Source organism: Cetorhinus maximus, chromosome 14, assembly GCF_964194155.1.
Source record: "Cetorhinus maximus chromosome 14, sCetMax3.hap1.1, whole genome shotgun sequence".
Lineage (NCBI taxonomy): Eukaryota > Metazoa > Chordata > Chondrichthyes > Lamniformes > Cetorhinidae > Cetorhinus > Cetorhinus maximus.
In genome coordinates, this window is record NC_135892.1 from 115,941,120 (window position 1) to 115,957,106 (window position 15,987).

At 45.3% G+C, this 15,987-nt stretch overlaps 1 protein-coding gene across 1 annotated transcript in view; it reads left to right on the forward strand.

The window, feature by feature from the left end:
* The window catches only part of LOC144689990 (protein EFR3 homolog B-like), a 177,027-nt gene that overhangs the window by 148,876 nt on the left and 12,164 nt on the right, over window positions 1-15,987 (forward strand). Inside the window, exons 20-21 of the mRNA XM_078557529.1 lie at window positions 11,405-11,453; window positions 13,979-14,085. Of these exons, the coding sequence (XP_078413655.1) occupies window positions 11,405-11,453; window positions 13,979-14,085 (156 nt within the window). The remainder of the gene's footprint in view (window positions 1-11,404; window positions 11,454-13,978; window positions 14,086-15,987) is intronic.

The window sequence follows — 15,987 nt, forward strand, 5'->3', positions numbered from 1 at the left end:
TAAAATCATTTCCCCTGGTGTTTATGAGGTCCCTGGCAACCAGACTGAATTTCGCGCTCTTTGTAATGTCTAGGTGTCCCTGATATATTCTCTGAAGGATCTCAAGTCTGAGGGCTCTTGGTATGACTTGGTATGACATCATAAATTAGCAAGTCATCTACGACACTAAGATGTCTTTGTTGGTTGAAGTATTGTTTCAGGATTGTCACAGCTCACTGGGGACAGTGCGCCGTAATATCAGCCCCACTGCTCCCCAAACCACAACAAATGTGAAAAGTTTGATCAGATCACCAGATTGCCCCAATTCTACCTAACTGTTTAATTTAGGTCAACAGAATATGGGCACCAGGTTTGTAAACTTAATAAGTAAATAACCGTTTACTGAACAAACTGTCGTTAACCAGCAGCAAAAGAAAGAAATATGAACTGCTAACTTCTAACACTATAACCTAAACTCTACCCACTTCTTTAATCCCAATACACACACACGCTCACACACGCACACACACACACACACGCACACACACACGCACACACACACACGCACACACACACGCACACACACACACACACGCACACACACATGCACACACACACGCACACACACACGCACACGCACACGCTCACACACACACACACGCTCACACACACACACACGCTCACACACACACACACGCACACACACACGCACACGCACACACACGCGCACACACACACACACACACACAAGACATGGATTTTAAGGGTGGGATAAAACAGTTCAATAACACCAATCCAGAGTACAGGATTCGATGGGTTGATTTTGATCAATGGGGTCTTCCAAATTCCTTTCAGTTCTTGTTGATGACACGAGAAGGTCTTCCAGCACTTTCAGTATTTAGTTCACTGGTTGAACATTTGCCTTTCAATGGGCAGAATTTTGCCCTTGGATGGCGGGCGGGTCCCACCGGCTCATTGGCAGGCGGGCAGCTGACCCCCGCCACCGAAACGGGGCCCGCCGCCATTTTGAGTGGGCGGGCCAATTAAGGCCTGCCCAGCGGCCTGCCTGACGGGAAGTGCTATGCGCTTCCTGTGCAGGTGGGGGGGAGGGAATCCCCATCTGACAAAGCCCTGTCTCAGGGAGATTTGTGACAGGTAAGTAAAGTGTAAAAATAGATAAATATTGAAATTATTAACATGTCCCCCTCATGTGACAATGTCACGCGAGCTGGGACATGTTAATAATAAACGCATAAAATTTATTAAATGTTTAAAAAACGGAGATGAAACTTCATCCCGCCAGTGGATGAGGTTTCATGCATTACCAGGAGCCCGCTTGGGCTCCTGTCCTGCCCACCAGCCTTAAGCTTGGATGGGCAGGTCTTTAATTATCTTAATGAACCTGTCAATGGCCTCAATTGGCCATTGACAGGTTGGCGGGTGGACAGCTGATTTAACTGTCTGCCCGCCTACCTAAAAATTTAAAGGAACCGGGAAGACGTCGGGGATTCCTCCCGACATCATCGTGCATCATTTTCCCCTCGGCGAGCGGGCCCTGCCCCCAAATCGCCGAGGGGAAAATCCTGGCCAATGCCTCTAACTGTGATTTTCCCCTTTGCCTCTTGACAGAAGTTTTCAGAGAGAGAGCAGGTTATAGAGATATGAAGAGAGAAAAATCCAGCTAGCTATTAATGTGGAATTACTGGAATCTTCCACACACAGGAGAAAGAGGTTTTAGGTCTTGTTCCTTTCAGGCTAGGAGCTATTCTTTTGCCCTGCTTTTCACACAAACCCTGGTCACCTGGTCAGGAGCCAATTAAAATGCTGTTGTCAGGCAGTTCCCTTGGTTCAGGACTCCTTTTCGGCACCATCCTGTCTTTCTGGTACACTTTGTTCCAGGACTGCAACATTTTATATATCTCTCATACTGTTCCAGTGGATATGTCTTTCAACCTGCAGCCATTGTAATTCTAATCCACAATCCAACAGAAAATAAAAGATAAGTCCTTTACAACAGTGCAACAGAAATAAAAAGATATGTTCCTTACACACCTCTGCCCTTAAAACAGATGAAACGCCATTTCAAAAATGTGTTTCACCACAAGGTATGTGACACATGGACAACAAAACATGAGACTTACTTTCATTCATCCTTCCTCCCCCTTATACAATCCTCAGCATTTCTTATCCCTTTAACCTATTTTAGTATTTTGCATCCGCAATCACATTATCTTTACTGGCAATGTGAACATTCTTTACATTGAATGGTTGAAACAATAGACTCCATCTAAACAGTCTTGCATTGCAAGTTTTAAACTTTTTAATGAACGCCAACGGATTACGGTCAGTGTAGATTAGTGTTTCTTTGTTATCATGTCGGACATAAACTTCAAAGTGTTGAAAAGACAACAGTTTCTTTTTCTACTGTAGAGTACTTCCTTTGATATTGATTTAGTTTCTCGGAAAAGTACCCCTATCCCTAATTTATCATTTTGTAATAGGATTGCACCTATCCCCAAGTCACTAGCATCAATTGCCATTTTAAAAGGTTTGGTAAAGTCAGCGGCGACCAACACTGGTTCATTTATTAAGACTGCTTTCAGCTTTTCAAAGGCTGCTTGACATTCTGCTGACCATACCACTTTTGCCTGTTTTCTTAACAAATTGGTGAGAGGTACAGCTATTGTGCTGAAGTTAGACACAAACTTCCTATAAAACCTCACATTCCAAAAAACCGTGCTACTTAACATGCTGCTGTGAGGCTTCCTAGAAACATGGACACGTAATCCAACATGGAGGATTCGTCTTTCTGCTTTAGGAACTTTTCCTTAATCACTTTTAATGGGCCTCTTATTTCATGACCTTAGATCAGTTCGAATGGACTAAATCTGGAGAATCTCTGGTAGCAAATAGTAAGAAATCTAATCCTTTGTCCCAATCCTTTGGGTATTCATGGCAATAGGTCTTAATCATGGTTTTGAGAGTCTGATGGTATCTCTCTAGAGCTCCCTGTGTCTGTGGGTGATAGGCGGTGGACTTCAGTTGTTTGATACCCAAATTGCTGATTATATCCCGGAAAATTTTAGACATGAAGTTAGAACCTTGGTCACATTGTATTTCAATCGATAGGCCATAACGAGTGAAAAACTGAGTTAACTTTTCCATTACCACCTTAGCTGTAATTGTCCTTAAAGGAATAGCTTCTGGAAATCAGGTTATCATATCCATGATTGTAAGGATATACTGATGTCCTGTTTTGGTTTTGGGTAATGGTCCTACACAATCTACTAATACCCGACTGAATGGTTCTTCCAAAACTGGTATGGGTATTAAAGGTGCTGGTTTGATTACATGTTGAGGTTTACCTACTACCTGACATGTATGACACGTTTTACAAAATTGCACTACCTCCTTATGAAGTCTTGGCCAGGTAAAATACCTGTTTATCGATGCTTGGGTTTTCTATATTCCTACATGTCCTGCCATAGGGATTTCATGTGCTCCTCACAATATCTCCTTACGATATTTGGGTGGTACCACTATCTGATGAACAACTGTCCATTCCTCATCTGCAGGTCTGTGAGGGTGTCTCCATTTCCTCATCAGAACTCCATTTTTAATGTAATAGCACTCAGGAACTCCTTCAGACTCAGCTTCAGTGTGAGCTGACTGTGCTAACTTGTTTAACTCTGGACCTGCTTTCTGAGCCTCGATTAATTAAGAGATGCCAAATAATTCTTTTGAATTATCTTCATCCTTAAAGAAAGTTTCAGCTACTCTAACATCTGCTCGTGACATTAGTTTGACCTCTGGTGATGGACTTTGTTTAGCCCTTGCTCTGGTCACCACACACGATGGAAAAATACCAGGAACTTGTTCTTGTAACTGCTCCGTCTCTTTAACCTCTCTCCGACTTTCTGTGATTATGGGAGGAGCTATAACCTTCACTCCTGCCAAATCATTCCCCAGGAGTAAATCAACACCATCCACGGGTAATTTCTTACCCACTCCTACAACCACCGATCCAGACAACAAATCACACTCCGATTGCACTTTGTACAATGGACCCGAGATATACTCTCCACTTATCCCATTTGCCAATACTTTAGCTTTCATTGAACTTTCTGGAGGGAAAACTAGGTCCTTCTCCAGCAAAAGAGTTTGAGTAGCTCCTGTGCCCCTTAACATAGTTAAGGGTTTAGCTGTATCATTTGATGAAAAAGGGGTTATCTTTCCTTTAGACAAAACCCTTTAGATCTCTCATCTACCTTTTTTCTCCTCACCTGCATTGACAGCAGTGTTTACCTCCAGACCCTTATTTGTAGTTAAAGCTATAATTTGATCCGTGGCATTTTCTTTTTGAGTTCCCTTTTTGGACTCTCTGTTACAAACTCCAGTAAGCCCCATGGGCTTCCCTTGCAACTTCCAGCATTCTGAACGAATGTGTCCCACTTTATTACAATGGAAACACTTAGGCCTTTGAGTTTCACCTCCACCCTCAGTACCTTCCCTCCTGGTCTGAGGAGGAGGTGTTAAGGTATTCCCAGTTATCCATTCTTTACCCTGTCTACTTACCTTCCTTTCACTCTCCCACTTTGTATCATTTTCAGATTTAGGGGGGGGTGATGGAAAAAAGGTTTAGTTTTATGGATTAGTCATAATTGGCAGCCATTACTGCTGCCTGTCTAGCAGTTGCAACCCTTTGTTCTTCAACATGGGTTCTTATTACAGAAGGTAGGGAATTTTTAAATTCTTCCAAGAGAATGGTTTCTCTGAGAACTTCATAAGTAGTTTCAACACCTAATGCTCGTATCCACCTGTCAAAACTACTTTGCTTAATCCTTTCAAATTCAATGTAAGTTTGCCCAGGCTGTTTCCTTAAATTTCAAAACTTCTGTCTGTATGCTTCAGGGACCAACTTATATGCACTCAAAATGGCCTTTTTCACCATGTCATAATCCCTAGAAACCTCCTCTGACAGTAAAGCATAAATCTCTTATGCTTTACCTGTCAATTTGCTCTGCATGGGCAATGTCCAGTTTTCCTTTGGCCAGTTCATCTGTTTAGCTACCTTCTCAAATGAAATAAAGAATGTTTCAAAATCCCTTTCCTCAAACCTTGGAAGAAAGAGCTTGTACAAATTTAAACATCTTCCCACTGGGTTCTGATCAGGAAATATACCCTTCCTCACCTACTGGTGTCTCTTTTTTAAGTGTCAGCATTTTAAGCTGGAATTCTCTCTCTTTTTCTCTTTCCTGTTTTTTCTAATTCCCTTCCTTGTTTTCTTTCTCTCTCCTGCCTTTTTGCCTGTTCCTTTTGAAAATCAAGTTTTCGCATTTCCATTTCTCTTACCTTTTTTGCTGCCTCTAGTTCCAATTTTTTTATTGCAACTGAATTTGAGCCCATTCCAATGGAGAACTCAGTGTCTCAGGTATTCCTTCCAATTTCAAATGCTAATGCCATCTCTCCGATTATCTCTGCCTTCCTAGCTTTGGCAGGCAATCCTACTCTTAATTTACTTGCCAATTCAATTAACCTGGCTTTTGCGACCCTTTGTAAAATCGTCAGGGACATTTCTTCCACTTACAGGAAAGCTTTAGCAGTTTCCAGTGCCATCTTATTTTTGACAGAACAAACCTGGTGTTTCCTTTTAGCTTTTATTACTTACTAAATCTACACCCAAATCGTCGTTGTCTTTTGTTCCAAAATATCTCTTGTCAAGTCCCCAAACAGTGAGTCACGACTCACTGGGGACAGTGCGCTATAATATCAGCCCCACTGTGCCCCGAACTGCGACAATTGTGAAAAGTTTGACCAAACCACCAGATTGCCCCAATTCTACCCAACTGTTTAATTTAGGTCAACAGAATACGAGCACCACGTTTGTAAACTTCATAAATAAATAACTGTTTACTGAACAAACTCGTCAATCAGTGGCTAAAGAAAGAAATATGAACTGCTAACTTCTAACATTATAACTTAAACTTTCCCCCCTTTAATTCCTATACACACACACACACATACACACACAGACACACACACACGCATGACACATAAAACACACACACATGACACATAAAACACACAAAACATGGATTTTAAGGGTGGGATAAAACAGTTCAATAGCATCAATCTGGAGTACAGGATTAGTTGATTTTGACAGTTCTTGTTGATGACCTGAGGTGGTCTTCCAGCACTTCCAGTATTTAGTTCACTGGTTGAGCACTTGCCTCTTTAACTGTGATTTTTCCTTTTGCCTCTTGACAGGAGTTTTCAGAGAGAGAGCAGGTTATAGAGATATGAGGAGAAAAAAAGCCAGCTAGCTATTATTGTGGAATTACTGGAAGCTTCTACACACAGGAGAAAGAGGTTTTAGGTCTTGTTCCTTTCAGGCTAGGAGCTATTCTGCGGTCCTGCTCTTCATGCAAACCATGGTCACCCGGTCAGGAGCCAATTAAAATGTTGTTGTCAGGCAGCTCCCTTGGTCCAAGACTCCTTACTGGCACCATCCTGTCTTTGATGGCACACTTTGTTCCAGGACTGCAACATTGTATATCTCTCTCATCCTGTTCCAGTGGACATGTCTTTCAACCTCTTCAAAGGAAGATAGTAGTGGTTGTTCGACGTCAATCATCTCAGTTCGAGGACATCACTACAGGAGTTCCTCTAATGTCCTCGGCCCAACCATCTTCAGCTGTTTCCTTCCATCATAAGGTCAGAAATGGGGATGTTCGCTGATGATTGCACAATATTCAGCACCATTAGCAGCTTGTCAGCTACTGAAACAGGCCATGTCAAAATGCAGTAAGACCTGGACAATATCCAGGTTTGGGCTGACAAGTGAAAGTAATATTCACGCCACACAAATGCCAAGCAATGACCATCACCAGTAAGAGAAAATCTACTTATCACCCCTTGACATTCAATGGCATTACCATGGCTGAATCCCCCACTATCAACATCCTGGGGGTTACCATTGATTGGGCCTGTATTCTGTAGAATTTCAAAGAATGAGAGGTGATCTCATTGCAACTTACAAAATTCTTACAGGGCATGACAGGGTAGATGTTGATAGGATGGTTCTCCTGGCTGGTGAGTCTAGAACCAGAGCGCACTGTCTCAGAAGAAGGGGTAGGCCATTTAAGACAGAGATGAGAAGGAATTTCTTCATTCACAGGGTTGTGAATCTTTGGAATTCTCTACCCCAGAGGGCAATGGAAGCTCATCATTGAGCATGTTTAAGACAGGGATCAATAGATTTCTGGAGACTAATGACATCAAGGGATATGGGATAGTGCAAGAAAGTGGAATTGGGATAAAGATCAGCCATGATCCAATTGAATGATGGAGCAGGCTTGACAGGCCGAATGGCCCACTCCTGTTCCTATGTTCCTATGCTCAGAACTCCTTTTAGACTGATTGCACTAATTTATCAATCATGCTCATAGGGATATACAAATTAGGGAATATGAGAAATGAAAAAAATCATGTTAATGCATTGGGGAAGCTCTTAAACTGGAACTAGTGAGTGAACTGAGGGTGGAATCATCCCAGACTTGCACTAAGTGCGGGAGCGGGCGTGAGAAAAGACAGTTTACCCACCGGCCACAATGACGGATTTTCATCCTGTATCTTCCCCTTGCTGGTGCGTCCCACCTCATTAATAATACATTCACAGGAAACATGCTGGATCGCTAGCGGGCGGGCCTGGATTTTCTCAACACCCCGTGACCTCAGTGCTTCCTCGTTCTGGGCAGCATATTTAAATCACATCAGAGTGCAGCCTACTTCATGTCTACAGACCAGGACTGCCCCAGGTGACAGATGGCTCTGAAAGCAAAGGTGATGGCAGCCCACGCATTGAGTGAGGTCTTTCTGGGGCGCCTGCTGGACAGAGTGGAAGGCAGCCACATAGTCCTTTATCCCCACTCTGGCTGCAGGATGTCCACCAGAGTCACCAATCTGGCCTGGGAGGTGGTGGCAATGGCAGTCAGTGCCCATGAAGTACAGAGGAGGTCAGCCAGCCAGTGCAGGAAGAGGTTGAATGCTTTCATCCTTTCCACTAGGGTAAGTGAACCACCTCATCACTCTCAACACATACTCCAAAACCCATCACACATCCACAGGGATCTCAGACCTCAAGGGACAACACCACTAACTCTCACAAACCCCTCACATCTCCATCAGGCTTATATCCTGTGTCCTTATCCCATCCATGACTCCGCTCACCACACAAACATTCCATGCAGTGACATGTGTCCTGCTCAAACTCTCTATATGTTTTCATGCAGAAGAAGCTGGCTCTCAACAGCAGGGAGAGGTCTTAGGCGGGGGTGGAGTGGCTCACATTAGGCCCCTCACTCACTTTGAGGAGGTGCCATCGCGCTGACTGGTGAGGACGTGGACCCTGCCTGCGATGATGGTGAAGTCGGTGGCGAACACCCATGTGAGGATCTTGCACCGCATCACCCCTCTCTCAAAGCAGCTGAGAGTGTCTCTCTCGTGCTTTTGGCTCTGCTGACATGTACTAATTATCTCTACTTTGGTTCACAGGGAGCTCTGCCAAGTGACTGACACCCTCAGCTAGCCAGTCCCTCAGCTCCATCCATGTCCTCATCTCCAGCCCATCTCCTCCATTGAAGAGCTGGAAATAAGCAGTCTGGAAGACCCATCACAGCGCTTACCCACACCCTCCACCAGCGCAGAGACACACACCTCGGAGGGACCTAGATCTAGAGCAGGCTCAGGTTCACAATCTGGTGGTCACCACACAGACACGTGTCCACAGCAGGAGGAGGCAGGTTCAGATAAGCTCCTTGGCATTTGGAGGACTGCTGGGGAAACAGGCATCTGTGAGGTCCGAGTCAGATGACGAGCCTCTGGATTCAGCCCTCCAACTCATCGTGGAGAGTCAGCAGAAGGCAGGGGAACATCATGAAGAGCTGTTAGAAGGTCTCAACACAGTGGTTCACAAGTCAGAGGAATGTGTCCACCTGCTCTCTGATGAAGTGGTGCCCACATGTGCACTCATGGAGGTCTCCATGGGAAGGATGACAGACACCATGAAGACCCTGGTCCAGCAGAACGCGGAGATGTTGCAGTGGCAACACGAGAGGGAAATGGGGCACCTTGATGTGCCCCTTCCCCTCAAGGAGTCAGGCCGGGGCCCCTGGGTACCCGAAGGGAGGAGGAGTGGCAGCTGGACACCCCTGGGTCATCCATTCAGGAATCTAAGAGGCAGTCCGTTCCCTCCAAGACCCTTTTGCCTGTGACCCCCCCTAACCTCATTCTCTGTCACCACAGGAGGGCAGCTAAAGTAAGCTGGGGCCCTCTAGGCCTCGGCTCTCCAGTGGACCCACACCGAAGTGATCAGTGACAACAGGACCAACCATTGCACAGGCTGTCTCCACCCCTGCTGTGGATGGCAGGGCAGCAGCTGGAAGTGTTAGGTGGAGAAAAGTTAAGAAATTCTGATCACACGTGGTCACACGGGTGAACACATTCAGTCACTTTATAATCTGAAAATCTATTCACTTTCACTGAATAACGTGTAATGGTGTCTTTCAGCTTCATTGACAGGCTTTGTGAGTCCTCCTCCTGCATCCCCCCCACTAGCGGTTTCACTCATGCAGCCAGACCACAAGTGATTCTGGAGGGAAAAGCGTGTGTGAGGCAGGGCCTTTCGGAGCCTTGTGCAAGCCTGTCCCACACACGCGGAGTCCTCCCTCAGCGCACTCATCTCACTGTCCCCAGCATTCTCAATGCTGCCCGCTGAGTTTCACTTTCAGTTGTCCACCTGGGCCGACCTGCATCTCCGTCCACTCCCAGGCAGTACCTGTGTCCATCCACATTCCGCTCACTTTCAATTTCTGCGAAATGGTAGTTGTCAAGTTTGAAATAAACTTCCCCGTCCTTTCCCCTCCCCCAGTCACCCATGTCCTTTCCCCCATCACAGTGAACCCACTTGGCATCACCTTCCACCTCCCCACCGTTACCCTACAGCCCGAACCCTTCTCTTTCAGGAATGTCCTGGAGAACGTGCACTTTCCCCACCTTCCTGAAAATCCCACCCCAATCCACATTGACCTCCCCAACCTCCTCCTTCCAAGCCCCAGTATCTGCGTTTGCCTGTGTGTCCCCACCAACCACCCTCGCCGCCCCTTCTACTGGTACCAACTCAGCCTCATCTTTGCACCCTACCGCCCCCCTCTGCCACTTCTCACACTCACCATTCCATCCTACCACATCCACCCTGAGTTTGCTCCACAGGAGGCAGTCATTCGTTCCACAGACCCCTCCCTTGCACATTCATCTGGACATTCAAACACCCTTACTCCTTCCTCCACCTTTACTCCTTCCTCCACCCTTACTCCTTCCTCTACCCTTACTCCCTCCTCCCCCCATACTCCCTATGCCCTCTGAACGCCCTCCTCCCCCTTGGACACCAACCCCCCTCCGATCCCCACTGCTCCCCCTACCCCCCAGACACCACCCCACTTCTGAACTCCCTCCTTCCCCCAGACACCTTTCCCTCTCCGAACTCCCTTCCTTACACCTTCCTCCTCCCTTACACTTACCTCCCCACTTGCACCATTCTCTCACATTACACCCTCCTTCCCTTGCACTCCCTCCTCCCCCTGTACTCCTTCCTCCCCCTGGACACCCACCTTCCCCCTCCCAACCTCACCTCCCCAACATCTTCGCTTCCCCCCACCAACCCCTTCGCCACCCGGCTGCCAACCTCACTGCCACATTCCCCCCCACCCCGAAGCTTCAGTGAAGCTGAAGCTGCTGCGTGGAGAGCTCCCACCTTCCGAGAGCTGCTTCATGGCGAAGACATATTCATGACAATCCACCCAGCATGCGATGCACGTGCTCCTCCAGGGTCTGGTAGCTGTAGGGCTCCAGCATCTTCCTCTCCTTGGATGTATGTGATCTGAGCAAGGCCCTAAAGATAAGATCTGAGTTTTGCACACCACACTTGTTCAGACATGTTCTGGACCAGGGTGTTTTCCTGCTAACATAAAGGGAAATCGGGCATGGGGAACGATTCTGGTCAAGCCTTACTTTGCATCCCATTAGCAGGTTGCAAACCTGGTTTGTGCTGGACTCCAGCAGGATTTGCGATCCACCATGTGGACACCATTGAATGATCCCGCTGTTTCTGCCCCTCCTGCTGAATTTCCCCTCCCCCCCATAACACCCGCTGCCAACGGGAATGGAAAACTCTGGCCTGAGTGTTTTCCCTGAGAATACACATAGGATACATATCAGCTAAAATCACAAATACTTGGTGTTAATTAGTCCTTGCTTACCACATTCATACTTCAATGCAATTCTTCTTGACTGCTTTCTGCTTGACGGATGCATTTTATTAGTACAGAGAGATCTGAGTAATTTATAATATCTGTTGCTCCTGTTGCAGAAAATGCCGGCTGAGGAAATCACGTATGAAACCCTGAAGAAAGCAATAGGTAATGTCCAGAACATCTCATTAAAACCAGCAGTAGATAAGATCCAATTGTTCCCATTGAGGACAAGATGTTATTCTGATGAGACCATATGATATGGTTTATGCACAACCTGTGGCTTGGCAAAACCACCTGATGTGATGTACGCATGACTTGAGTTCCTCCCAATCCTAAGTGTGAATGTCAATTTGAAATGTCCAAATGAAGATTACCTGTTATCCCAGACCATCATGGTAAACAGTTTCGGTGGCTGCTGATTACCTCTTGGTTAATTTAATTAATTAAATAATTAATAATAATGGACAAAAAAAGCCAGTCTCAGTGATGCTGAACATAAAACTGCTGAATTGTTGTAACAACTCGAAGGTTCACTAATATCCTTTAGGGAAGGAAATCTGTCCCCCTTACCCAGTCAGGCCTACATGTGATTCCAGATTCCAAATTGCCTTGTATTATATTGTAAGATCTGATTGTAGTTCTAAAACTGAAACTGACCTGGCCATATAAATACTGTGGCTACCAGAGTCAGTCAGAGGCTAGGAATCCTGCAATGAGTAACTCACCTCCCGACTCCCCAAACCCATCTACAAGTCAGGAATGTGATGGAAGAGAATCTAAACATCACCCCTTGACATTCAATGGCATTAGCATCACTGAAACCCCCACTACCTGGGGTCAACAGAAACTGAACTGGACTAGCCATATAAATACTGTGGCTACAAGGGCAGGTCAGAAGTCAGAGTAACTTTTATTCATTTGATGTGGGCATTTTGCCCTTGTTCAGAGGCAGTTTAGAGTCAACCACATTGCTGTGGGTCTGGAGTCACTTGTAAGACCAGGCCAGGATGGTAGATTTCCTTCCCTAAAGGGCATTAGTGAACCAGATGGTTTTGTGATTTTTTGTGAATTCAAGTTTCACCATCTGCTGTGGTGAGATTTGAACTCAGGTCTCCAGAGCATTACCCTGGGTCTCTGGAATACCAGCCCAGTGACAATGCCACTATGCCACCGCCTCCTGGCTTGCTAAAGCCTGTCCACCATGTACAAGGCACAAGTCAGGAGTGTGATGGAATACTCCCCACTTGCCTGGATGAGTGCAGCTCCCAAACTCAAGAAACTCGATACCACCCAGGACAAAGCAGCCCGCTTGATTGGCATCCCTTCCACAAACATTCACTGCCTCCGCCATTGATGCACAGTAGCAGCAGTGTGTACCATCTACAAGATGCACTGCAGGAACTCACCAAGGCTCCTTAGACAGCATCTTCCAAACCCACACCACTACCATCTAGAAGGACAAGGGCAACAGACACATGGGAACACCACCACCTGGAAGTTCCCCTCCAAGCCAGACACCATCCTGACTTGGAAATATATCACCGTTCCTTCACTGTCACCGGGCCAAAATCCTGGAACTCCCTCCCTAACAGCACTGTGGGTGTACCTACACCACATGGACTGCAGCGGTTCAAGAAGACAGCTCACCACCACCTTCTCAAGGGCAATTCGGGATGGGCAATAAATGCTGGCCTAGCTAGTGATGCCCACATCCCACGAATGAATAAAAAAAGAGTGCTGCTCAACTGGGAAAGCCATGGCTGTAGAGGGCCGACTTGGTCTCTGAGGATCCACCCAGCTATATCCTTTCTGTGAGTCCCTTAAAGTTAAGGCATGGAGGCATCTCCCTGGGATGGAAGCATGCACTTTCATGGTGGTGTGCTGTTAGTTGCAGCTAAGCTGTTCATTAAAAAGTACAGTCCTTTACTGTTCATGTACATCTGGCCATTCATCCAAGGCCAAGTAACTCTGACTCATTGGCCCTCAGGAAATCCTGCCTCACTAAAATTCTAGGATGCTGCCATTTTTGTGCTATTTGGTCATGGAGAAGCAGTGAAATCTTCAGGTGGATAAAGCAACATGTTTGTCAGCAGCTTAGAGCATCTGTACCCAGCTGTTCAGCTGATGTTGCAACTTTCTCTAGTCAAAGCCTGAGAAATCAGGGCATCAGTGAAGGACCTGCAGTTTGTCTTGAAGATTTGGTATAACTCGGACAGCCTGCAAAGGAATCTGTCAATAATGAAGTGTTTGAAACAGTTAAAAATGCAAAAGCTGAGCTCTTTCAGCTAATTACTACCTTATGATTAGCTCCTGATGTCACTTTGGAACTGAGGCAGAAATGATGGAGAATTAATCATACAATATCAATACCCCCTTGAATACAAGCATGCACTAAAAGTAGTTGAGGCTCTTGTCATCTGTGTGAAATGATACAGATAATCTGGGCTGGTGCCAAAGTGAGACATCCTGTAACACTTCCAACCTCTGTTGGACAGAAAATCTGGGCCTTCAACTCTGTTCAGATTGATGAAAGCCATAGAAAATCTACAAAAAGGATGAGCACAATATGTCTTTTCCTTTGTGAGTGTACCTAATTCAGTGAGGCCATGCTTCCCGTTGAACAATCACTCAATTGCAGCAAGTTTCACAGGTATGTCACTGCCTGCTCTGATAGTGTCTGTGTTGGTCAGTAGATGGTGGTGCCGTGGAGGAGCAGGAGAGAGAGAGACGACGACAGGTGGTGGAAAAGTTTCAGAAAGCTCCATTTGAAGAGATAGCAGCCCATTGTGGAGCAAGGGTAAGAACATGCAGTTTGTAATTGTGTGTGTGAAGAGATTTACAAATCACAACATCCTTCACTGAAGAGAAAATCTATGATAGTACATGCAGGGTTGTTTGCATAGAATGACACTGTATGGATGTGGGCTGAGGAAAATGAACAAAGTCATTTGGGGGTCAAGCAATTTGTCTCTAAAAGATAACTTAAAGGTGAAAAAATGATCATGATTCACTACAAGAGGGTTGGAACATAAGCGAGGAATTTCTGGCCAACTCAACTGGGAAACAAAGAAATGCCTAAGAGTTTACAACACAGAAACAGGCTATTCAGCCTAATTAATCCCTTATGTTGACCTAGACCCTCCACATGAGGAAATAAGTAGAATCAGTTACTCCCCCAGTTCCCACATCCCTACAAGTTGCTTTTCCTCCATCCCCCTCTCCAATCTAATCTCGAATGTTGACATTGTTTCTCCCTCAACCACGAGCCCTGGAAATGAAACCCAAAGCCTCACAATGTTCTACATGAAGAAGCTTCGCCTGTTCCCTGTTCTAAATCTCTTACATTTAGTCTGGTATCTACGGTCCATTGTTCTAGAGCTTCAACAACTGGAAACAATCTGCTTCTGGCTAACCTGTAATTTTCACATGCCTGTATCATATTGTCTTGTAACCTGTATTGCATTGTTCGAACAAAAATAGATTGAGTTGCTAAAAGCTTTCTATATATTTGCAATTCTTCATGCCTGGTAGCACCCTAGTGATTCTGTGTTGTATCCTCTCTAAAGCTTAGATATCTTCCCTAGAGTGTGCAGCACAGTGCTATAAACAGTATCTAGAGTGTGCAGCACAGTGCTATAAACAGTATCTAGAGTGTGCAGCACAGTGCTATAAACAGTATCTAGGGTGTGCAGCACAGTGCTATAAACAGTATCTAGAGTGTGCAGCACAGTGCTATAAACAGTATCTAGAGTGTGCAGCACAGTGCTATAAACAGTATCTAGAGTGTGTAGCACAGTGCTATAAACAGTATCTAGAGTGTGCAGCGCAGTGCTATAAACAGTATCTAGGGTGTGCAGCGCAGTGCTATAAACAGTATCTAGAGTGTGCAGCACAGTGCTATAAACAGTATCTAGAGTGTGCAGCGCAGTGCTATAAACAGTATCTAGAGTGTGCAGCACAGTGCTATAAACAGTATCTAGAGTGTGCAGCACAGTGCTATAAACAGTATCTAGAGTGTGCAGCACAGTGCTATAAACAGTATCTAGAGTGTGCAGCACAGTGCTATAAACAGTATCTAGAGTGTGCAGCACAGTGCTATAAACAGTATCTAGAGTGTGCAGCACAGTGCTATAAACAGTATCTAGAGTGTGCAGCACAGTGCAATAAACAGTATCTAGAGTGTGCAGCACAGTGCTATAAACAGTATCTAGAGTGTGCAGCACAGTGCTATAAACAATATCTAGAGTGTGCAGCACAGTGCAATAAACAGTATCTAGAGTGTGCAGCACAGTGCTATAAACAGTATCTAGAGTGTGCAGCACAGTGCAATAAACAGTATCTAGAGTGTGCAGCACAGTGCTATAAACAATACTCTCAATGAGATTTTATTACGGGTTTTTTAAAGGCTCATAGTTGCCTTAGTTTTATATTTTGAATCTTGTAAGACATTTTTACAGCCTTTTCAACCTGAGTTGGTGCCATCAAATCCTGTGATCATGGAACCCCAAATCATTCTACTCTTCACCAGCCTGAGCTCTCTTACATTCACAGTCACATTACTGCTGTATTTTTAACAAAAATGCATTACCTCACACACACTGACATTGAATTCTGTCCACCACTATTTAGCCCAATTCCCCCAATTAATCAATATCCCTTTGAGCATACTCGGTCTTTTAAAGAATTAACTAAAACCTCC